Genomic DNA, 24,694 nt, shown 5'->3' with positions numbered 1-24,694 from the left:
AGCCTTCCAGTGTCAGAGTTCACGGTCACCTGTTTTTAAACAGTGAATGCCGGTGGTGGCAGGTTTTAAGAGTGGAGCGAGATGTGTCTGTGACCCTTTACTTTTGTTTTTTTATGTCAGAGCTGTGATTTGTTTAAGCCCTGGGAGGGCCAGCGCCCCAGAAGCCTCGTGAGCAGTGTGGGGGCTCTCTGACACTGCGGGGTCCTGTGTCCCCTGCAGGTGTTCATTCTGCAGCTGGAGGGAGAGAAGCGCTGGCGTCTGTACCAGCCGACGGTGCCTCTGGCGCGGGAGTACAGCCTGGAGGCCGAGGACAGGATCGGGAGGCCCACACATGCGTTCACACTCAAGGTACGGGCCTGCCAGTGTGCGCGCCAGGCTGGGTTTGAGGTTTGCGTTTGTGTAACGGCCCCCCGAGAATGTGTCCAGGAGTTTTGGGGCTCCCATTCCAGGTGGCCCCTGGGAGGGGGCTTGGAAGGAGACCTGGTGGTTTATACTTGCAGATGTGAGCTGAGGAAGCATCTCCATATGCTGAGTCCAAAAGGAATGAGTTATGAATACGGTAACCACTGAGTTTTCTGGAGTAAAAGTGGAAGGCATGGCCTTGGGCAGCTTCTCCAGGTCTAAGGCAGTGGTCACCGCTGGGTGGTAGGTTGCTTGAGGACAGCATGGTCAGCGACCCCTCAGTTTTTCTTGCTGGTAAAATTCGGGCGCCCCCTTTTCCTCCTGACTGCAGTAGACCCTTTGCACCCCTTTCCTCCTGCATGTTGGGGTCAGAAGAGTCATCATGAAGGCTCTTGAGGGGACCTTCCCCAGAAAACCAGGCGGCCCGAACATATGCTGGTTCGCTGGCATCTTGGTGCTGAGAAAGTGTGTCCTTGAGCAGTTAGCTGGGTGGGATCACAGCCAGTCCCCGGCAGGTCAGGGTGTTGAGAGCAAAGTCTAGGATAAGAATAGCTGTGTAACTCAGTTTTACACCTTTTCCTACAAAACTTAATTTCAACAAAGTTTAATTTCCTTCAGTGGTAATAAGATAATAGTTAATTTAAATCATTCCAAAGATTTTAACCAAACTGATGGGCTTGCATATGGTTGTTTTTGTATTTCTTACATCTTGAAATTACAGTTGGTATCTAATTCTTTTTTTTTTCTTTTTAAATTATTTACTTTTGGCTGCACTGGGTCTTCATCACTTGGTGCTGGCTTTGTCTAGTTCCAGTGAGCAGGGGCTGTGCTCTCGTTGCAGTGCACGGGCTTCTCCTGCGGTGGCTTCTCTTGGTGCGGAGCTTGGGCTCCAGGTGCGTGGGCTTCAGTAGCTGGAGCACGTGAGCTCAGTCATTGTGTGGTGCATGGGCTTAGTTGCCTTGCAGAATGTGGGACTGATTCCAGCTTGAGCTTCGTGCAGCCCGGCATTTTGCATGATGCACTCTGCATATGTGTTGAATAAGCAGAGTGACAATATATATAGCCTTGACACGGGGGTTGAAACCGTGTCCCCTGCCTTGGCAGGCAAATTCTTAACCATTTTGCCACCAGGGAAGCCCCTCTGATTCTTACTCAGTGCCTTGTGGCTTCTTGATTTTAAAATCTCTGCCTGCCTGCCATAACTGGGAAAAACTCCCTGTTTATGATGATGTCGTTCAGTCAGTCAGTCTTGTCTGATTCTTTGTGACTTCATGAATTGCAGCATATCAGGCTTCCCTCACGCTCTCTTGAGTTTGCTCAAACTGGGGTTCACTGAGTCGGTGTTTCCATCCAACCATCTCATCTTCTCCTGCTCTGTCATCCCCTTCTCCTCTGTCTTCTATCTTTCCCAGCATTTAGGGTCTTTTCCAATGAGTCAGCTGTTCACCTCAGGTGGCCAAAGTGTTGGAGCTTCAGCATCAGTCTTTCTAATCAATGTTCAGGGTTGATTTCCTTTAGGACTGACTGGTTGGGTCTCCTTGCAGTCCAAGGGACTCTCAAGAGTCTTCTCCAACACCACAGTTCAAAAGCATCAATTCTTTGGCACTCAGCTTTCTTTATGATCCAACTCTCATATCCGTACAAGACCATTGGAAAAACCATAGATTTGAATATATGAACCTTTGTTGGCAAAGTGATGTCTCTCCTTTTTAATACGCTGTGTAGGTTGGTCATAGCTTTTCTTCCAAGGAGCAGGCGTCTTGTAATTTCATGACTGCAGTCACCATCGCAGTGATCTTGGAACCCAAGAAAATAAACTCTGTTACTGTTTCTATTGTTTCCCCATCTATTTGCCATGAAGTGATGGTACTGGATGCCAAGATCTCACTTTTTTGAATGTTGAGTTTTATGCCAGCTTTTTCACTCTTCTCTTTGACCTTCATCAAGAGGCTGTTTAGTTCCTTTTTACTTTGTGCCATAAGGGTGGTGTCATCTGCATATCTGAGATTATTGCTATTTCTCCTGGTAATCTTCGATTCCAGCTTGAACCTATCCAGCCTGACATTTCGCATGATGTATTCTGCATGTAAGTTAAATAAGCCGAGTGACAATATATAGCCTTGACATATTCCTTTCCCAATTTTGAACCAGTTCATTATTCCATGTCCACTTCTAACTGTTGCTTCTTGACCTGCATACAAGTTTCTTAGGAGGCAGGTAATGTCTGGTATTCCCATCTCTTAAGAATTTTCCACAGCTTGTTATGATCCACACAGCCAAAGGCTTTACTGTAATGAATAAAGTAGAAGTAGATATTTTTATGGAATTCCTTTGCTTTTTCTGTGATCCAGCAGATGTTGGCAATTTGATCTCTGGTTCCTCTGCCTTTTCTAAATCCGCCTTGTACATCTGGAAGTTCTCAGTTCATGTACTGTTGAAGCCTAGTGTGAATGATTTTGACCATTACCTTGCTAGCTTGTGAGATGAGTACAATTGTGCAGTAGTTTGAACATTCTTTGGCATTGCCTTTCTTTGGGATTGAAATGAAAGCTGACCTTTTCCAGTCTCATGGCCACTGCTGAGTTTTCCAAACTTGCGGGCATGTTGAATGCAGCTCTTTCACAGCATTATCTTTTAGGACTTGAAATAGCTCAACTGGAATTCCATCACCTCCACTAGCTTTGTTCATAATCATGTTTCCTAAGGTCCACTTCACACTCCAGAATGTCTGGCTCTAGGTGAGTGATTATACCATTGTGGTTATCCGGGTCATTAAGACCTTTTTTGAGCAGTTTTTTCATTTTTGCCACCTCTTCTTAATATCTTTTGCTTCTGTTAGGTCCATACCATTTCTGTGCTTTATTGTGCCCCTCTTGGCCTGAAATGTTCCCTTGGTATCTCTAATTTTCTAGAAGAGATCTCTAATCTTTCCCTTTCTATTGTTTTCCTCTATTTCTGCATTGATCGCTGAGGAAGGCTTTCTTATATTTCCTTGCTATTCTTTGGAACTCTGCATTCAGATGGGTATATCTTTCCCTTTCTCCTTTGCCTTTCGCTTCTCTTCTTTTCACAGCTGTTTGTAAGGCCTCCTCAGACAACCATTTTGCCTTTTTGCATTTCTTTTTCTTGGGGATGGTTTTGATCACTGGCTCCTGTACAATATTACAAACTTTTGTCCATAGTTCTTCAGGCACTCTGTCCATTCAGGTATGACCTAAATCTAATCCCTTGAATCTATTTGTCAGTTGCACTGTATAATCGTAAGGAATTTTATTTAGGTCATACCTGAATGACCTGGTGGTTTTCCCTTTCTTCATTTTAAGTCTGAAGTTTGCAATAAGGAGTTCATGATCTGAGCCACAGTTAGCTCCAGGTCTTGTTTTTGCTGACTGTATAGAGCTTCTCCATCTTTGGTTGCAAAGAATATAATCAATCTCATTTCAGTATTAACTACCTGGTGAAGTCCATGTGTTGACTCATTTCTTGTTTTGCTGGAAGAGGGTGTTTGCTATGACCAGTGCGTTCTCTTGGCAAAACTCTGTCAGCCTTCGCCCTGCTTCGTTTTGTACTCCCAAGACCAAACTTGCCTGTTACTCCAGGTATATCTTGACTTTCTACTTTTGCATTCCAGTCCTCTGATGAAAAGGACATCTTTTTTTGGTGTTAGTTCTAGGTCTTGTAGGTCTTCATAGAAACATTCAACTTCGGCTTCTTCAGCATTAGTGGTTGGGGCATGGACTTGGATTACTGTAACACTGAATGGTTTGCAAACCATTTCTGTCGTTTTTGAGATTACACCAAAATACTGCATTTCAGACTCTTTTGTTGACTGTGACAGCTATTCCATTTCTTCTAAGTCATTCTTGCCCACAGTAGTAGATATAATGGTCATCTGAATTAAATTCACCCATTCCTGTCCATTTTATTTCACTGATTCCTAAAATACCGATGTTCACTCTTGCCATATCCTGTTTAACCACATCCAATATCTCTTGATTCATGGACCTAACATTCCAGGTTCCTGTGTAATATTGTTCTTTACAGCCTCAGACTTTACTTTCACTGCCAGACACATCCCCTGCTGGGTATCCTTTCTGCTTTGGCTCAGTCTCATCATTCCTTCTGGAGCTATTTCTCCGCTCTTCTCCAGTAGCATATTGGGCACCTACCGACCTGGGGGATTCATCTTTCAGTGTTGTATCTTTTTGCCTTTTCACACTGTTCACGGGGGTCTCAAGGCAAAAATACTGAAGTGGTTTGCCATTCCCTTCCCCAGACGATGTTTTGTCAGAACTCTCCACCATGACCTGTCCATCTTGCCTGGCCCTACACAGCATGGCTCATAGTTCCACTGAGTTAGACAAGGCTGAGATCCATGTGATCAGTTTGGTTAGTGTTCTGTGATTGTGGTTTTCATTCTGTCTGCCTTCTGATGGATGAGGATTAGAGGCTTGTGGAAGCTTCCTGATGGGAGGGACTGGCTGTGGGAGAATCTGGGTCTTGCTCTGGTAGGTGGGGCCATCCTCAGTGAATCTTTAATCCAATTTTCTGTCAATGGGCGGGGCTGTGTTCCCTCCCTATAGTTTGGCCTGAGGCCAGCCTGTAGTAGGGTAATGGCAGTAATGGCAACCTCCTCCAAAAGGATTTCAGTTTAGTTCAGTCACTCAGTTGTGTCCCACTCTCTGTGATCCCATGGACTGCAGCACGCCAAGCTTCCCTGTCCATCACCTTCTCCCGGAGCTTACTCAAACTCATGTCCATTGAGTGATGGACCTGTTGGTGATGCCATCCAACCATCTCATCCTCTTTCATCCCCTTCTCCTCCCGCCTTCAGTCTTTCCCAGAATCAGGATCTTTTCCAATGAGTCACTTCTTGGCATCAGGTGGCCAAAGTATTGTAGCTTCAGCATCAGTCCTTTCAATGAATATTCAGGACTGATTTCCTTTAGGATTGACTGGTTGGATCTCCTTGCAGTGCAAGGGACTCTCAAGAGTCTTCTCCAACACCACAGTTCAAAAGCATCGATTCTTTGGTGCTCAGCTTTCTTTATAGTCCAACTCTCACCTCCATACATGACTACTGGAAAAACCATAGCCTTGACTAGATGGGCCTTTGTTGACAAAGTAATGTCTCTGCTTTTAAACATGCTGTCTAAGTTGGTCATAGCTTTTTTCCCAAGGAGCAAGCATCTTTTAATTTTATGGCTACAGTCAAAATCTGCAGTGATCTTGGAGCCCAAGAAAACAAATTCTGTCACTGTTTCCATTGTTTCCCTATCTATTTGCCATGAAGTGGTGGGACTGGATGCCATGATCTTAGTTTTCTGAATGTTGAACCTCAAACCAACTTTTTCACTCTCCTCTTTCACTTTCATCAAGAGAGTCTTTAGTTCTGCTTTGCTTTCTACCTTAAGGGTGGTGTCATCTGCATATCTGAGGTTATTGATATTTCTCCCAGCAGTCTTGATTCCAGCTTGTGCTTCATCCAGCCCAGCATTTCACATGATATACTCTGCATATAAGTTAAATAAGCCGAGTGACAATATACAGCCTTGACGTACTCCCTTCCCTATTTGGAACCAGTCTGTTGTTCCATGTCCTGTTCTAACTGTTGGTTCTTCTTTGTATTCTTGCCACCTCTTCTTAAAATCTTCTGCTTCTGTTAAGTCCATACCATTTCTATGCTTTATTGAGCCCATCTTTGCATGAAATGTTCCCGTGGTATCTCTAATTTTCTTGAAGAGATCTCTAGTCTTTCCCATTCTGTTGGTTTCCTCTGTTTCTCTGCACTGATCGCTGTGGAAGGCCTTCTTATCTCTCCTTGCTGTTATTTTAAGCCAGAACAAATTTGCGCCTCACTGCTGTCAGCGCCTCAGCCCTCGTGCAGGCCACTGTTAACCGGTGCGTCCACAGGAGACCCTCAGACCGTCACAGGCAGGTCTGGTTCCGTCTCTTGTGGGTTCGCTGCTCCTTTCCCTGCGTCCCGGTATGCACAAGGTTCTGTGGTGCCCTCCAAGAGACTGTTTCCCCAGTCCTGTGGAAGTTCTGTAATCAGATCCTGCTGACCTTCAGAGTCAGATTCCCTGGGAATTCTCAGTCCCTTTGCTGTGTCACACGTTGGGAAATCTTTTGTGGAGCCTAGAACTTTCTCAACAGTGTGAGAACTTCTTTGGTATAATTTTTCTCCAGTTTGTGGATTGCCCACCCGGCGGCTCTGTGGTGGGGCTAATGGCAACCTCATCCAAGAGGACTCAGGCCACACGCCGTGCCTCCCAGGTCTGCTGCAGCCAGAACCCCTGTTCGCGCGCAGGCCACCGCTGACCCATGCCTCTGCAGGAGACCCACAAACACTCAAAGGCGGGTCTAGTTCAGTCTCTTAAGGGGTCACTGCTCCTTTCCCTGGGTCCTGGTGCACACAAGGTTTTATTTGTGCCCTCCAAGCGTCTCTGGCAGGTATGAAGTTTGATTTTAAACGTGATTACGCCTCTCCTGCCGTCTTATTGCAGCTTCTCCTTTGCCCTTGCACCTGGGATATCTTTTTCTAGTGGCTTCCAGCATCCTCCTGTTGATGCTTGTTCAGCAGCTAGTTGTGATTTGGGTGTTCTCACAGCGGAAGAGGAGCACACGTCCTTCTGCTCCGCCCTCTTGTTCCTTCTGTTATGTGATAGGGGACTTGAATAAATACAACAATAAAGGTATCTTTCTTCATTGTTTTGTGCTCTTGGTCAGCAGTTAGCAAAGTGTGGCCTACGGGCCAAAAATCGAGCCTGCTGCCTGCTTTTGTATACAGAGTATGTGGGAAGACAGCCACAGCCACTGCTGTTACCTTCTGTGGCCGCGTTCAGATACTGGCAGAGTCAGCTAGCTGCCACAGGGACCGTGCGGCCCCCGAACCACAGATATTTACTCTCCGACCCTTCACAGAAAGAGTCTGTCAGCCCTGCGCTTGGCCAGTTATTTTTAAGCCAAGACTAAGCCATCCATGGTCTCTGAGGCCAGGGCTGAGTGACTCAGACCGACGTCTGGCTACTTGCCCTGCTGAGAAGGTCGGGCTCCATGGTGGTCATCGAGGGCGTGGGACTTGAAGGTGGAGCCGTGCCCACTGTTCACACCCGTCTGGATCACAGCTCACATGGGAGAAACCCTGGGTCTTCTGAAAGAAGAAAGATAGCATTGTGTCCTGCAGAGATTCTCAGGTTGTATGTCTGTTGAGTTTTTAATCCATGGAACTAACTCTTCAAGTGGAATCTTGTGTAAATGCCCAGTATGTGAAATTGAAGAGCAGGGTCACCCTGGGAGTGGGTGGGCTTGAGGGGCTACCATGAGAGGCCTGGAGCCCTCCTCACCCGTCTTCCTTCCTACCCGAGTGGCAGTCTGAATGGTACTTCTGCCCAACCTGGGGTGTCTTGGGGGTGAAGAACCCCCCATAATGGAAACACATCTCTGTGGCTTGGGGATCTGACAAACCTGGGTTTGAATTCAGCTGCCGTCACTTATGAGCTGCATGTCCTTGGGCAAGATCTTGGTCTCTGTGTCATTTTTTTTATTAAAATGGAGATCATTATGTTTATCTTATAGGTTGTGAATATTTAAAAATACTACTTTGATGCTTCTTTTACAGTGAAATTGCTTGAAAGCAATGACTATATGTCAATATATTGCTGCCTGTCAAATTAGCACAGACTCAGTGACTTGAAAGAACACCACAAACTTTATTATGGTTCTGTGGTTCAGAAGTCCCTGAGGGTTTTCAGTGGCTGAAATCAAGGTGTCAGCAGGACTGTGTTTTGGAGGCTCTAGGGAAGAATTCTGTCCTTGCCTTTCCAGCCTCTGGAGGTAGTTCATATTCCTCGGCTCATGGCCCCTTCCTCGACATGGCCCCTTCCATGCAACATGGAGCTTGGTCTTTCTCATACTGCCCTCTCTTCCAATTCGCTCTTCCACTTGTGATTACATTGGGCCTGCCTGGCTAATTCAGAATAATTCCCCCCGTCAGCAGCCTTAATTAACCGTGGCCATGTAACCTAAATCTTCAGAGATGCCAGAGGTTAGGGTGTAGACATTCTTGGAGACCCAGCCACCATGTCCTGTCTTTATTTCCTCTTCTCTCCCACTCTTGGGAACCCGTTCCAGCAGGCTTTCTTGGCCACTGTTCCCCTGGAACTACTCTAAAGGTCACCTCCGAATTGTCAGCTCCTGGTCCCCCCTCAGCCTGCGTGTCATCAGTACTGGCTCCGTGGTCACCGCCACCTGCTCCACTGGCTTCCAGGATGTGATTGTCCCTTGGTTCTCTCTCCACCTGACTGTCTCTTTCATTCTCTTCTGCTGTTATGTCCTCAGTCTTCCTGCCTGTGTAAGCTGGGGTGCAGGGCTTGTTTCCTAGACTTCTTTGATCAATGAGCATTCCCTCCCAAGGTTTCAAATACCTTCCACACTGATGTGTTTTCAATGCTGTATTAGCTCTCTAGCCCACGTCTAAACTCTAGACTCCTAATTCAGCTACCTACTTAATGTCTCCCTCTGGAAAGATAAAAGATACAGCAGATTCAGTTTTCCCGAAACCAAAGTCTCATGTCCTGCCGTGTTCCCAGGCCCCTCCCTGCACATGTGTCCCCATTCTGCTTGTTCGGGGCAAAATCCTTGGACACAGCTTTATACAAAAGCCTTCTATCTAGTGTTCCTTTTGCAGACTTTTCTGACATAACAGCCATGGTGATCCTTCTGGGATCCTGTGAACCCATTGCCCAGACCTCCAGTGACTTTGTTAAACCCAGAAAAAAAGCCGAAGTCCTTAAACTGGTCCCGAGGGCCCTGTAATCTGACCCCTCTGCTGCTTGCCCACCTCACCTTCCATCACCCCCACCTTCACTCCCTGCCTTCCTGCCACACCGGCGCCTCTCAGCCTGCCAGGCACATTCCGGCTGCAGGACCTTTGCACCTGCTCTCGCCTCCCCGGGAAGCCTTTCTCCCCCGGACGCCGCACGGCTGTGCTGTGCTTAGTCAGTCAGCCGTGTCCGACTCTTTGCCTGCCAGGCTCCTGTGTCCATGGGCATTCTTCAGGTGAGGTTTCTGGAGTGGGTTGTCATGCCCACCTCCAGGGGATCTTCCCAACCCAGGGACTGAACCCAGGTCTCTCACATTGCAGGCGGATTCTTCACCATCTGGCTTGCTCATTTCCTGAAGTCTCTAGAAGCATCACCTTAGCAGAGTGGCTAAAATAGCACCTCTTACCCCAGACACACCCACCCTGACTTACGTCAGCATCATTCGCCTCACTGTCTTCTTTGCATTCACCACCACTCCGACATTGTCTATTTGCAGCTTTCTTTATTTTACTCCTCTTGCCCCCAATCAAATATCTTCACTGCTGGTGTCTCTTCTGCCTTCTCAATGCTTGTCGGTTTCTCTGGAGCATGTTCCATCAGGGCAGGGCTTTCTTTGGTTCAGTGCTCTCTCCCTGGCGCCTAGCCTGGTGTCTGGCGTGAGTGGGGTGAGTGGGGAGGGGTTGGTCAGGTGTTCGTGGGATGCATAAATAAACAGATGGATGAGCTGTGTATGTGAGGGCCTCCGTCACAGGGCAGGCACTCAGACTCACAGATGAGAGCTGTAATTATGAGCGATGCATTGATTGACTTGAAGGACTAGTTTCCCTGTCAGGCTGGTGTTATTCAGGGCAAGATAGCTCCTATGAATACATCATAATTGTATATTGTTTATTGCTTTAAGGCAAACCTTAGTATTAAAATAAAAAATCTCTCTCATGATGCTTCTTGAGCTCTTCCTCCAGGGCCCATGGTCATAGCCAGGAAGGCAGGCTACTTCCTGGGTTGCAGAGAGGAGACAGGTGACTCCCAGGACCCCCTCTCTTCTCCTTTCTGCTGTACGAATGTTCTCTGTCTGGGTGAGATCAGGCAGGAGGTGGTGGCTCCAGGGCCGGAGTGATTTGGGGGAAATACTTCTCTTGACCGGCTTGAAATCGGACAGGGTTGGGGAGGCTCGCCTGCCCGAGGCAGTGACTGGTCTGTAGTTATGTCTAGTGTTCATTCTCAGATGCAGGGCCACAGGGTTTTCGTCCCTTCTTCCAAACATCCGTTGAGCCCATGTGTGCCAGAAGCTTGGGTGGGTTAGGCCCTGGGATACAGGATGGATGTGGGCCCTGCTTGGGAGACCGCACAGACTGTATGGGTCAGCGGGTATCAGCCACGTGCCCAGCCTTGCTCCAAGAGCTGTGGCTATGTCGTCTCCTTAGTACTCCAGTAGTCCTGTGAGATGTGGGGCACTTGCTTCCCTTTTACACATAAAGGAACTGAGGCCTCGGGGGGTTAAGTAACATGCTGGGGTCCCCAGCCAGCGAGCCCCAGAGCTGTCCCTCCTCACCACGCCCTTTGAAGGGTGAGGAGGGTGGGTACAGGCTCTCACCTTGATCCCGGGCTAGTTTTAGGGGTGTCTGTCCTCAGGTTACAAACAAAGAAAGTGGCTTCAAGCACCGGGAGCCTCTGCAGGATTGGGTTCACGGGGACAGGCTCACAGACGCAGCAGAGCTTGACCAGTGGACCCCACAGAGCCCAGCATGCAGACCACTGCCTGCTCGCCACTCAGAGGTTTCTAGAACACAGAACTGAAACTCACAGCCTCTACAGAGGACCAAGAAGACACGCTCCCCACTGACCCCTTCCCCCTTGTCCTCGTGTAGCCGGGAGACTTGCTATACTTTCCCAGAGGGACCATCCATCAGGCGGCCACTCCCGACGGGCTGGCCCACTCCACGCACGTGACCGTCAGCACCTACCAGAGCAGGTAAGCCCTCGCCTCTGACCTGGCGTCCCCTTCCCCGCTGGCTTCCTAGTCCTGCCGTATCCTCCTGGGCCCCCTCCCGGGCCGTCATGACCCCGTCTCACCCAGAACACTGGGCCTTGCCCACATCCAGGCTGCCGGGATCGGGAAGACAGGCCTGGCTGGGGTGTGGCGGTGTGTCTGGGACTCCAGGCTCCCACCCCCACCCACTCACTGTCTCCATTAAAAAAGGTTTTTTATTGTGGCAAAAAAATTCATAGACCATTTTAACCATTTTTAAGTGTCCAGCTCAATGACGCTAATTGCGTTCACACTGTTGTGCAGCCATCCCCGCTGTCCGTTTCTGAAACGTTGTCATCACCCTGAACAGAAACTCTGTATCCCGGAAACCTCTGGGTCTCCCTAAGGTTTCCAGTTTTTACAGTTCATTAAAGTTGGAAAGGATGTCTGGAACAGTGAGTCGTAGGAACACATGTGCTGAAAACAGTTCCAATTAAAACCACCTTCCAGTTCAGCGAGCGCCTTGTCAGTGCCAGGAGCCGGGCAGCGGCCCTGCCCGGGGTTTCCCGATGGCAGCGGCCTGGCTAGTCCAGGTCCCGTTAAAAGCGCCCATCACTGGTTTATCCAGCAGGAACCCTGGGCCTTGTCGTGGTTGCAGGGATGGTAGGCGCAGGACCGAAGGGGCTTTGGGAGGACTTCTACTCCGGTCACGGTGGAAGGAGGGGAGACGGGTGCATTCCCAGACAGTGTGGCATGTCCCATCAGAGCTTTGCGGAGGAGTCCCTGGGAGCAGAGGGGTGCGGTTAGCTAGGCTGGGGCATCACGGAGGCTTCAGCACGGACTTGACCCCCAAACTGAGGGAGCCGAGAGGATGAGTCAGTGGCGGTGGGTCCGAAGGTCAGAGTGGGCCCGGACATTCCAGGCCTGAGGAACGGGGTCCTCCTAGCCTCGGAGCTGTATCTTGCATAGCAAGAGAGCAAGCATTCTTCTGCCTCCTCTTCTGGTTTGCAGCGGGAAGTGAACCGCAGTGTTTAAGGGACAGGAGGAAATAAGCAGGGGTCTGGCCGGAAGGCAGAGCCTGTTTTAAGGTTCTCTTGTGTAAAACGCCTTTTCACCACGGTTGGGCCCCTTGCAGAGCGAGAAGGTTTCCAAGGGCGATTGAGGGGGAGTGGGCAGCGGGAGCCGGGCCGCGGGGAGGCTGCAGCAGAAGCCCGTTCCGGACCGCGGCAGCTCTGGGCCCCGGGAGCGGCCGTCCTCCGGTGTCCTGTCGTCGGTCACTCAGCTGCCGCGCCTTTCCCTAGTTCTTCCTCTTTCATTTTTCTGCAGCCGTCAGCTGGTTTTCTGGCTCCCTTGGTTTTCACGCCTCCGTCTTCCTCCCTCGGTTCCTGGTTTACTCACAACGCTGGCATGTCACGAGGCGTCGTCAGTTACTTCTCTGACTCCCTCCATCGCCTTGACCCCGTGAGCTTTTGCTACCACCAAGTGACTATTTCCCAGCCCCAGGGGTGAAGAACTGGTAGCTTTCCCTGGTCCCACCCACCCCTCCTGCAGTCGGCAGGGCTGGAAGAGCTGCCTGAGTTGAGTTAGAGAGGATGCCTGCCAGCAGAGGGTGGGCACGGTGATGCCGACTCGTGCCCGTCGGTGGGGCCGCTGCCAGAACAGGACAGTGTGACGCGAGGATGTCCTGTGCTTTGGCCCTGGCGCTCCTTAAGGCGTATGGCAGGGTGAAGATTCGGCCTTTCCCTAAGCCTTCTCAAGGGTGGCATTTAGGGCCTGCTCTCCCAGATAGTGGCATGTCGATCTGACTGATTTAGGAAGGTGAACCCCTCCGGAGGTGTTGTTTCTGAACTGCAGCCCAAGATCCAGTCTCCTAGAAGAGCGCGGAGCTCAATGTCATAGCTGCACTTTAACTCCGGGAGCTAATGCTGTGGGACTTGTACCTGGGACCCCTCGAAGGATGATACTATTTCACCCTGCTGTGAGGTCTGCGTGTGTCCTCCGGGTCTGCGTTCAAAGGCGTGAGGTTGGGTGTAGCATTTTGTCAGAAACCGGTGAGGCCACCAGGTGGGAGTGGGTGTCTGGGGGAAGTGTCTGTCACGTGGCTCTTGTCCTCCTTTGCCACTTCCAGGAGGTAAGCACAAAAGTGTTAATTTTGCTTACAGAGTGAGAGGCAAAAGTCATACTGTCAATTTTCATTTTGCATGTAGCCAGCCATTTGAAACCTGCTGGTGACACAGAGGGAAGTTTTGAGCAGCTCAGAAATGTTTATAGAGGGAGCATCCCCACAGCGTGTGCGTCTTACACTGACACACATTTAGGAGTGAGCGATTCTGAACGCCCCGGAGAAAAAGCAGAGGAAGCTGAACACTGACGCTTGTCCTGAATGGCATTTTTGGCGTCTGGCTTCTCTCTTCTACCCCAATAAAACCATCATTAGAGTTTAACAAGTTGCAGAGGAAATCGTTTTGAAATTGTTGCTGTTGGATACTTTACTGAGAACAGTGCCCCTCTTTTTCTTTTTTAAGAAACAAAGGAAAATGTCATGTTTAACTGTTGAGATAATTGCACAGTCCAGGATCTTGCTGTTTCCCTACATATACTGCTTTTTGGATTTTTTGCACATACACATTTTTTTAGGTCCTCTAATGATTGAGAGTTACTTTTCTGCAAAACTCTCAAGGCAGTTATGTAGTTGAAAACGTTTAAGAAAAAAATTGTTCCTTTGAACTTCCTACTTTATGTCAGTCTGTAATTAATTCTGATATCTTTACATTTAAGATAAATCATGAATAGAGCCTAGCTTCCCACCTTTAACTTTGCACGTGAGTGTCTGAGGTGGGGAGAAAGGGAAGCCTGTGATGGATGATGCTCTTAAGTTTTTATGCTGAGTGATGTGAAATTATTGGAACTCAAGATGTCAGGGCAGGGGGATTGGTGTGGTAGTTTGTAGCTTGAGGCTTTTATAATCAGTGTTTCATTCACATTTATGTTTTCATTGTTTGGTTTTTTCTCTTTTTTTTAACTTGGCATGTGTTCCAGTTCTTGGGGAGATTTCCTTTTGGACACCATCTCGGGGCTCGTGTTTGACACTGCCAAGGCAGACGTGGCACTCCGGGCTGGCATCCCCCGGCAGCTGCTCCTGGTAAGGAGCGAGGGCAGGTGGGGAGGGAGGGGCAGCTGTGGCTCCCGCCCAGGACCCCAGAACCCTTCTCCCCACATGAGCCAAGCTTGTCTCCTGCTGGGCTGGGTGGTTTGCAAACGAACGGGGTGCTGCACATTACTTGGACCAGCGGGGTATGCAGATGGCCCACTTCCTGTGTTTCAGGGCGGCAGCAGCAGGCCCTGGGAGCGCTGAGTGGATAGGTGGCTGAATAACTCATGTGGCTCAGAAACTATAGCCTCAGCACATGTGCGATCCCAGGTTAGGAGACCAACGAGAGCCTGGCCTCCGTGTGTTCCCTGGCTTTCCTGTCCATCCTGATTTTACCCTGTTGGCAGGTTTTGAGATGATGGGTGCATTAGGGCTGAGTTGAGCAAAGGTGCCTTCATGGTCTGAAGCGGTCACTTCAGACAGTGATTTTTTTCTTCAAAAGGCAAGGCCAAGACTGCACCATATTCCCAGGGAGCCCTCTTTCTAGGCAAAATGCTAAAAATTGATCTTTTTTTTTTTTTTTGCAAACGGTAGGCAGCTACAGAGGAACAGTGGTTAAGAGGACATAAAGGGATGCTGTCCTTAAGGGAGTGGCGTGGATCCGTGTCTGTCCTGGGTTGGTGGTGCCCACTGCACCCCTCTGGAGACGGGGCCTGGGCAGGAAGGTGGCTGGAGTCTGGGCCAGGACGCACTTTTGTATTTCCAGCAGGTGGAAACCACAGCTGTTGCAACAAGAAGATTAAGTGGCTTTCTGAGGATGCTTGCAGACCGGCTGGAGGGCACCAAAGAACTGCCTTCAGCAGACATGAAGAAGGATTTTGCCGTGAACAGACTCCCACCTTACTGTACGGGGGACAGAGCAGAGCTTGTGACACCAGGTGGAGCTTGCCGTCTCTTCTAGGGGGTCAGGGGCTAATGTGGGGTATTTTGATGCTTTTCTGGGCGTGCACTTCTTTGAGTTGGCGGGACGTATGAAGCATTTCAGGGTGAATGTGAGCCTGTCCTTAAGTGTGTTAAGGTTGGACAGGACACGCTGCTTGATGGGGAATGAGAACCCTGTGGTTTGGGGTGAGGACTATGTATTTATGGCCGCTCTGCAATTCATCATCTGCAGGAAGTTTCAAGAACTTGAACACTGCAATAATCTTGTTGGAAATTAGCTCAGGGATGGGTAAAACGTTGCCATCAGCAGGTGAACTATAAGAATTCACAGGCTCATCACAGACCTTCCTCAAGTCCCAGGTGACTACTTGTGACAGGTTTAAGTTACAGATGATGTGGATAGACTTCTGGGTGGATGGTGATACCAGTGTTCTGGGGCACAGACTGCACCATGCTCCTATAGTCGATCAGAGCTGGGTTTATTGACTTGTAACAGGGGAGATAGCACACCACTGGGGACTGCAGACATCTCAGTAAAAGGAGAGCAGGAAAGGATTTCTAGGATTTGGGTTTGAGTTAGGTGATTTCAGGAGGGTTCAGGAAGTTGGGCTTTGCTCTGGGTTGGATGCTGTTGGGAAATAAGAGATTCTCGGATTGGGTCTCCTGTAAATCCTAGTTGTGGTTGGTAGCAGGAGGAGTGAAGTGAGGATGGAGTGACCACTGGTAAAGCAGCAGGTCCTCAGGCCAGCCAGGAGAGGGGCACGTGTGGTCACTCAAGTTTTCTAAAAGCCTTATCCATCGCCCGTGGAGGACCAGCGAGACACATAATCTACAAGGTCCCTTCTAACATTCATTCTATGTACATTTTTATTGTAGTCTGAGGTGGGGAGGAGTTTAGAATGTTTTTGATGCATCTACTCAAAACAGCAATTTTCCCAGCACATAGTTTAATCTTTAGCAGAACAGTTCAGTTCTGAGTATCAGCTTATGTCCCAGGATATTTCATCTGAAGTTTCCCTTGTCTTAGCCCTTACTGCCAATATTAAGTTCCCTCAACTCTGTCTCCAACCAGATCACCCTGTCAGGCTGGTCTGTCTGTAGTGGCTGGTTTTTTATTAAGTTAAATCCAATCTAGGAAAAAGAGTTGTTTCTGTGCACTGTATTAGGTGGCTCTTTTTTTCATGACATAGCGCTTGACCTACCTAGACTGAATAATTCGCCTTGGTCACTGGAGGGATGGTGCACTTGGAGCTCAGGAAGTCCTTTCAGAGTCCACATGTGGAGCAGGCCAGGGATAGAAACTGGAGCCGTGAGAGTGTTCCGTGCAGAAGGCAGGGTGGCCCAGTCTGCACTGTGATAGTGTGCGCTCCCCAGGTACCAGTGATGGCCCTTTGATGAACTTACAAACGTCTGTTGTTACTTATCTGATTGACATCTGTCTTCAGTGTAAGAATGTGGTCCACTGGGATGTAAGCGGTATTTTTAACATCACTGTGAATGTCTGAGTTGGAGCAGATGCCCCGTGTTTGGATTCACCTGCACATTAACTAATTTCCCCAAACAGTTCTCCTGCAAACAACTTTGAGCCTGCTTTCTCTCTGGGTTTCCTAGGTGGACAGTTCCCGGGGTTGGACAGCACAGTGAGGCTGCAGTTTAGAGACCACGTGGTCCTCACCGTAGGACCCGATCAGGACCCATCCGTGAGTATCCAGAGGGGAAGAGGGTTCCACTCAAGGCCTTTCCGTCGCAGGCCTCAGGTTATCAGGCTGACAGGTGGCCCTGCCCGCCTCCTCTGGGGATCTTCCTCCTCACAGTTGGGTCCCATCGCTCTAGATCAGATTGTACCCAGATCTCACTGCTCTGGTTCCAAAGTTTCCTGCCTGTTGGGCATTTGAGGGTTTGTCCTTAGCCCCACAGAACTGTGCTCCTTCCCCTAGTGATTAATGTCTGGTCTCTGCCTCCTAATTAGGGCTAGGTTGCCTTTGCCAAATTCTCAGTATAGGTTTCTGGTCTTGCTCTGGGGTGGGACTTCTGCCTTTATGAAAGTGCCCCTCACAGCCCTAAAGCCCTTGGGGGTTCTCCCACGCCTGCTGGCTTCACCCTGGTCCTCCTGCTCAGCTTTCTTGGGAGGGGCCCATGAATGACTGGTGAGGTTGGGAGTCAGGGGCACCTGGATGTCTCCATAACCAGACTGTTCTAGCCATCAGGACCAAACCCCGTGAAAACTTAATATATAACATATATGGAAGCCTTGAGATTATATATTCCCACAGCCTCATTTAAAAGAAAAAAAAAAAGCTAGTTATTTTGATAATCAGTTAGTTTGAGGCATTTATTCTATATTTTAGGTCAGTGTTTGATCCTCATCTAAGAAGTGATAAGGAATGACCCAAGGTGCTGGAAGAGACAGTAAACTTCTCTGTAGGGCGGATACAGAGGGAGGGGAAGCCTACGATAAGTGGAAGGAAGGTTTTTATAGATCACATGGCTGATATTTAGAATTAATATTTACTCTGTGGTGTTCATAAATTGAAAATTTATGTATACCTAGGAATATTAAATTTTTTCTGATGCACAAAGAGTGCAGGTATGGTTAAATGAAGAAACTTGAATGTTTCATTGGTAAGTTGAAATAGAAATGGTTTTTTCATTAAAGTTTCTGAAGGAGCTGTTATCTTTTGAAAAAATGACTTACAAGTGCTTATTTGCTACATACAGATAGTAATCTATGAGAACTATAAAAAAAATTCATTATACATTGTATTTATGTATCTACATGTTTACATCTCAACTTTTTGCCAGGAAGATTCTTTAGTATTCAGTAAATTTCACTTAAGCACTGAGGCATTGAGATTTTTCTTGGTATTGCCCTATATTGCTGGAAAAGCCTAGGATCCTAGCATCCCAGTGGGCAGTATTTTGTTGTTGACAGCTTTTTTTTGTTTTTTGAAGGATGAAACTCGAGAGAAGATGGTTTATGTCTATCATTCCTTAAAGAACAGGAGAGAGACACACATGATAGGAAATGAGGAAACAGAGGTTTGTTCCAGCCCAAAATGCACGTCTTTGCTGTGGTTGGTGCTTGGTGGGAGGACTCTGTTACCTCTGATGTATGGGTAATGGGCTTTTCTGTGACTGCAGTGTGGACTTAACATTTCACAAATTGACAGCCCTTCACAGGGATAGTTAAGGCAGACATTTCTGTAATATATAAACACCTACCCACTTTAAAAGACACTCGCATGGGACCTGTGGCCTTGCAGGGGAGGTGTAAAGTAACAAATAAGCAGCATTTCAAATGACTAATATTTCTTTTAAGACTTTTTATTCTAATGTATTTTGATTTGGCGAGTAGGGGCTGTTTCTCTGCAACTTTTTAAAAAAAATTTGGGCCACACCCGACGGCTTATAGTATCTTAGTTCCCTGACCAAGGATCCAACCTGTGGCCCCTGCATTGGAAGGTGGAGTCTTAACCACTGGGCTGCCAGGGAGGCCCCAAGTGACTAACAGGCCTTTCATGAAGTCTGAGTTTTCACAAGGGAGTCATTGCCTTTTATAAGTTATCTAATTATAGTTTGTAGTTTTTGTAAATAGCTTACCTGTAACAAGTTTCATTCTTACGAAGGATCTCAGTAATGATGCATTGAGAAGTATGGAAATGGCACTTAAATGACTGGCTCGTCTTTTTCTAGCCTCATGGACTTCGCTTTCCTCTATCACATATGGATGCACTAAAGCAACTTTGGAACAGTCCAGCTATTTCTGTCAAGGACCTGAAGCTGACTACAGATGAGGAAAAGCAAAACCTGGTATTATCCCTCTGGACAGAATGTTTAATCCAAGTAGTCTAGTGCCTTTGCTGCTTTAATAGTGATATGTATGTGTAAAACACTAGACACTTGATTCTGCAGAGATTTGTGTGCTGGGGACTCCTGTCGCTTTGAGCCAAGGACACGATGAATGTAACTTTCCTTACCTGTGTGGTTAATAAAATGAGATCTACCTCTTACAGGTGGATCAGTTGGCCATATGTGCTAACAGATGTACATAGAAGAAGAGAAAATTACTCAATGTCCCAGAAAGTGACAAAAGCCATATTTCGACAAATTTATTTAATCCAGTGTGGTAGAAAAGGCACAGCTCCAATAAAGGTATCATTTAAATTTAACTGTCATTACCTGGTGTTCTTTGGAAGAAATAACTTCTTTAAAGAGCCTCACTGGCTCTAGAAAAATTTTAAACAATTAACATGAAGAAAATTTTTTAACTTGGTTTTTTACAGTGAAAATATACATACCATACCTCTGTGTATACACAAGCCCCCCGCCCCCCGCCATTAAAATAAAGTTACCCTAAAACAAATTTCATTAAATAATACTGCCACATTTAATAAGAGGCACTCACATCTATGGGCAAGGGAGTTTTACAGGTGTTGTTTGAAAGATTATGAAAGAGCCTGAGATTGAAGGAAGAAAAATCCCCAATAATATTTACATGGAAAGACCAAGTCTCTATAAAAAATAGTCAAAATAGTGGGTCTTTGAGTTTAAACAGTTCGCTGTTACTTTACATTCTAAAGTGCATATAGATTGATATTTTTAAAAATATCACTGGAAAATTTAATCTTTCTATAGAAAAATAGAGCAGACATTTTTTCAGCTTTACTGGCAAAAGTTGGGGATGAAGAAAACAGTTATCTCAGTGTAAGTTTAAAACCAACTTAGGAGGGAAAAATGCTTGAGAATTCTATAGTGGTGGTGGTAATGCTTACTTGAGACTTAAGTCCAAGACAATATCCTACCTGATTTTGCTTGAATGAAAGCTATTTAAAATGGAAGTGAAAAACTGAGTTTCTTGTCACATTTTGTAAAGGAAAATGGTAGTCAAGGCTGAAATACTACTTGGTTTTAACTTAAAATTTCCCTTTACTTTAGGCAAAGGAAAATTTATTATACGTAGGTGACAGAGTCCTTCCTTATAAACACTTGAGGGTAGATCAGGTGAGGTCAGCACCAGGATAGGAGTGACCCCTGGTTAATGTTGTCATCCGAGAGAGAAAGGACAGCCACAGGCTATTTGTGCATTTTTAGTTTAAAGGATCAGGCAACAGTAAACACTCCTGTATCTGCTGAGGTCCCTTCCTGGGGTGAGTTACAAGTGTGAATACTTATGGTACTTCATATAAAAGCTTCAAGAGAGAACTTTTAATGTGTATCTAATACAGTAGCTTAATAGTAAGGTTTATTAAATATGTTTTCAGATATTGCGAAAAAAGTATTCATCTTCTTACAAGCATGACTTGACCTGTAAGACTTCACTTCCCTGTGCCTGGCACTCAGCCACACACTTAGCTGTTAATAACTAATACAGGGTGATAGCGTCAGCAGTGTCCTGTAACTATCGGGAATAGGATTTGTGTTTGGTAGAAAGGAGAGAAAACAGACTTCAAAAAACCTGCTCACCGAAGCTGGAGATCAAGCGGGAGTAGAACCTTCCACAGAGATCATAACGCATTCTTCACAGGAACGCTGAATAGCTGGCAAGATTATTTTGAGCTCTTCATGGTGAAGAGCAACAGTCTTCACGGTTGGGGGAGAAGTCCGTTCCGCCCGGTGGCCCCAGAGCCTAGGACGGGCAGGCCCTTTCCACGGGGCCTGAGGGCCCTCCTGCCTCCGTGCGCTCCAGGGACCCTGCGGACTCTCTCTCACAATATTTCAATATCCCATTTCTGTGTTTCTTCTCCCTCCAGGGGCTGGTTTACAATTACGTGAGTTTTGTCATAATAATTTCCTCCTAAAACAGCAATTCCAAAAGGAAAGATTAATTTGTTCACACAGGTGCTTAACAATTTCACAACTGTCAGAAGGCTTTCGTTCAGCCCACGTGCTGGTGGGGTAGATTCATGTGTCTTTATATAAAAGCGATGGTCTGAAGTGGGAAACTGAGGTTAAACAGGTGTAGCCGTTCACCTCAAACCGGACCTCACAGGAGTGACTGAAAAGCTAAGCAGTATAACATAGAGATGTATGAATGATGTGCCCAGCAGTGGGATTCTTAAGCACACAGTGCTCTGAGCACTCTCCACCTCTGTCACACTGCATGTTCGTTTCTACACCAAGAGTGGCGATGACTAACCCAACTAAAGCACCAGCGCTGAATAATATTGGCCCTGACCTTGTTGAGTTCAAAAGTGAGTTTAAATGATACCCACTATAAATTTTAAGAACCACACAATTCAGAACAGAAAGTCAGAGATGTTTCTTTAGGGACCAGATGACATGTTACGGTTGGTGATGCTTCAAATTTCGAAATGTTCTCAAAGATCACGTAGCAAATGAAAATTTTACCACTGTACTGATAAACACCATCATAGGCTTGGTCCTTAGGCTTTTGATCCACCTATAGCTAATTGTTTTGCTTGTTGTTTGTTAAAATGGCATATCAGCTTTTTCAAGTATAATTAAAAACGACTTAATATTTCCCTTATACATAAGGACTTCTTTCAACCAGGAGGAGGTGGAGGTTTGGAATTCAAAGTGAATATCCAAGGACACAACACACTGGCTTTGGTCATAGGCCTACCTTTAACATCAAGGACCAGCTGATCACTGAGGTAGGAGCTGATGGTCCCGTTTCTGTTCAGTCTCCACTTCTGCCTGAACTGCCCGTGTTCCGTCCAGAGGGCGACTTTAGCTCCAGGTGTGTCTCGACCACCGATGACGTCCAGACACGTGTCACTGGCCTGAAAGGTCAAGAAATACATTGGCAGTACTGCATGTGCTCAAAGCAGCCGGACTGAGTCCTTTTTCTTTCATGTGAGTAAATCAGACAAGCCCATCTAAAAAGAAAACAAGATCTAAAACTAAGTCTAAAATTATAATCTCAGTCCACTTTTTCAGTTGTTATGGCTGAGGGAAGGCGATAGTATGGAAATGAACCTACTGAACTAGAGGTACTTTTTTTTTTTTTTCCTGTGATCCCTTGAATCTCAAACTGCTGTGGTTGGAAGGAATCATAATTTTCCATGGTACAGATGAGTGTCAGAAAAGCACATATCATTTTAGAAATCATGTAAGTCTCGGTATGGTGGTGGTTCAGTCACTAAGTCGTGTCCAACTCTTGTGATCCCACCTGTCTGTAGCCCACTAGGATCCTCTGTCCACGGGATTTCCCAGCCAAGAATACTGGAATGGGTTGCCATTTTCTTCTCCAGGGGATCTTCCTGACCCAGGAATCAAACCAGGGCCTTCTGCATTGCTTCCCTCATAGCTCAGTTGGTAAAGAATCGGCCTGCAATGCAGGAGACCCTGGTTTGATTCCTGGGGTGGGAGATCCCCTGGAGAAGGGACAGGCTACCCACTGCAGCATTCTTGGGCTTTCCTCGTGGCTCAGCTGGTGAAGAATCTACCTGCAATGTGGGAGACCCAGGTTCGATTCCTGGGTTGGGAAGATCCCCTGGAGAAGGGAAAGGCTACCCACTCCAGTATTCTGGCCTGGAGAATTCCCTGGCCTCTATATGCATAGTCCATGGGGTTGCAAAGAGTTGGATACGACTGAGCGACTTTCACTTTCACTTTTGCATTGCAGGTGGACTGGATTGAGCCACCAGGGACGCCTGAGGTATTTGTTTTTAAAAGAACATCCAGATCTGATAACAGATGGTTAAATAAAGATTTGCTGAATTAGAATTAAACGTTGAGTCCGTGTTAGCTTAAATATATAAGGTCGAGCTTGTTTTTCTTATAAAAACATTGGGTGATGTGCTGGATACCCAGACAATAATTACAGTTAAGTGCTTTTCATCTCTGTTGAAGCATAAGAAAGACGTCGCTAGCCCACTGGTGATATAATAAAACTGGTGTCTTATTCCCCATACCATCAAACATAATAGAACGGGTGCAGAAAAACAAAGAAACCTGAATTCTATTTTCTAAACTTCCTCCAAAAGCAGCAGCTTTCTTCTACCTTCATTGTCTGTTTCGAAGATGTGCTTAATCGCTCAGTCGTGTCCAGCTCTTTCTAACCCATGGACTGTAGCCCGCCAGGCTCCTCTGTCCATGGGGATTCTCCAGGCAAGAACACTGGAGTGGGTTGCCATGCCCTCCTCCAGGGGATTTTCCCAACCCAAGGATCGAACCTACGTCTCCTGCATTGCAGGCAGATTCTTTACCAGCTGGGCTACCAGGGGAGCCCGTTTTGAAGATGAGAAAGGTTCAATTCAACATGTTTGGAATAGCAAAGACAGCTCATTTGATCTGGGCCACAGAATGTAAGAAACATCTCAGAAAAGCACACCATTCATTTGGCTGCGATGACTTTTATCACTAGTTTTAAAAAAACCATTTAGTATGTATTAGTCTTTTTATTTTAAAACAGAATTTTTTGCTAGAGAAAGTCTAGTTTGTAAGTCCATTTCACTTCAGTGCTTCAGTAATATATGTCAATGTTTTTATAATCATGCAGCAAACTATTCATAGGAAGTTGCATTAATTGCATCATGCCGTTTGATTTGGGAAGATCCTGTTTTCTAAAAGACCAAAGATCAACAGGCAGGTATACGATGGATGGATGATTGGTGGGGCTGGTTACCTTGGATTTAAAGAGCCCTCGGCAGTAGTGCCAGATCTGAGTATTCTTCCCGCTGTAGGGAGAGATGCACACAGAGGTTGCCCTGGTGTCGGCCACGTTTCCGGTGACTGTTAGGTACCCATTCTGGGCTCGGTTCCTTATTCTGATGTACACTGCGGGCTGTGGCAGGAGGGGCAGAGCCAGTTAGAAAAATACCTTTTGAATCTGGAAATCAGCCCTTTCCAAGGGAAACTTGAAGGAAACATGTAGAAACAGAATTTAGCTTATTTATATCCGTTTCAAATTTTCCACTAAAAAGTCCTTACACCACTGAGCACATACCTTAAATCGTATAGCCTCTATTGTCTTTTCTGAAATACACTCTGGGAGGGTGAAAGGTAATAGTTTCATTCACTCACATTCCGCTATGACAAGGGGGGGGGCAGTGCAGAATTAGGGACTTAATGAGGTTCATGCAGTAACTACTATGTCCTTGCGGGTCTGGGGAAGGCTGGGGGAGTAAGAATAAGGGCAAGGTACTGCCTCCATGGGTGGAATAACAATCGAGCGGGCAAGGTACAATAATAAGACACATTGGCTTGTGCTATGATTAAGTGCCAAATGACTGCTGTGGGAAGTTGTGAAAAACCCAGGTGGCTGAGGGCCCTCTGGTAATTTTTTTGTTTCTATTTATACTTTGTTGAAATTGACCTTGATATTTCAAGGAAAGAGGCCTTGCATATAGGTGGTCACTGTGTAGCTACTCAAAAATTGAGTAACAGAATTTCATCTCTTGGGCCTGGAATATACAGGAAGTTTTCAAATAAGATACTAAATCTAGGACTTGCCTCTAAGAATCACAGTTACTGTTTATTGAGACTTAGTCCTAAATGCTT

At 46.8% G+C, this 24,694-nt stretch overlaps 2 protein-coding genes across 4 annotated transcripts in view; one reads left to right on the top strand and one right to left on the bottom strand.

Annotated features, from left to right (window-relative positions):
• RIOX2 (ribosomal oxygenase 2) overlaps nt 1-19,398 on the top strand; it is a 32,396-nt gene extending 12,998 nt beyond the window's left edge. For 2 of the 3 annotated variants that reach the window (XM_061134283.1, XM_061134284.1), the window contains exons 4-11: nt 220-348; nt 11,096-11,199; nt 12,523-12,657; nt 14,236-14,338; nt 15,054-15,225; nt 16,841-16,929; nt 18,182-18,268; nt 18,923-19,398. In XM_061134283.1, coding sequence (XP_060990266.1) covers nt 220-348; nt 11,096-11,199; nt 12,523-12,657; nt 14,236-14,338; nt 15,054-15,225; nt 16,841-16,929; nt 18,182-18,268; nt 18,923-19,081 — 978 coding nt within the window. In that variant the 3' untranslated portion in view covers nt 19,082-19,398. The remainder of the gene's footprint in view (nt 1-219; nt 349-11,095; nt 11,200-12,522; nt 12,658-14,235; nt 14,339-15,053; nt 15,226-16,840; nt 16,930-18,181; nt 18,269-18,922) is intronic. The other variant, XM_061134285.1, reaches the window with a different exon arrangement.
• Nucleotides 19,324-24,694, bottom strand: part of CRYBG3 (crystallin beta-gamma domain containing 3) — a 124,440-nt gene continuing 119,069 nt past the window's right edge. The window contains exons 20-22 of the mRNA XM_061134282.1: nt 23,820-23,978; nt 21,813-21,972; nt 19,324-21,023 (exon numbers count right to left, since the gene is read on the bottom strand). Of these exons, the coding sequence (XP_060990265.1) occupies nt 20,935-21,023; nt 21,813-21,972; nt 23,820-23,978 (408 nt within the window). The 3' untranslated portion in view covers nt 19,324-20,934. The remainder of the gene's footprint in view (nt 21,024-21,812; nt 21,973-23,819; nt 23,979-24,694) is intronic.

This window comes from Dama dama, chromosome 31, assembly GCF_033118175.1.
Source record: "Dama dama isolate Ldn47 chromosome 31, ASM3311817v1, whole genome shotgun sequence".
Lineage (NCBI taxonomy): Eukaryota > Metazoa > Chordata > Mammalia > Artiodactyla > Cervidae > Dama > Dama dama.
This window is presented reverse-complemented; position numbering and strand designations above follow the sequence as displayed.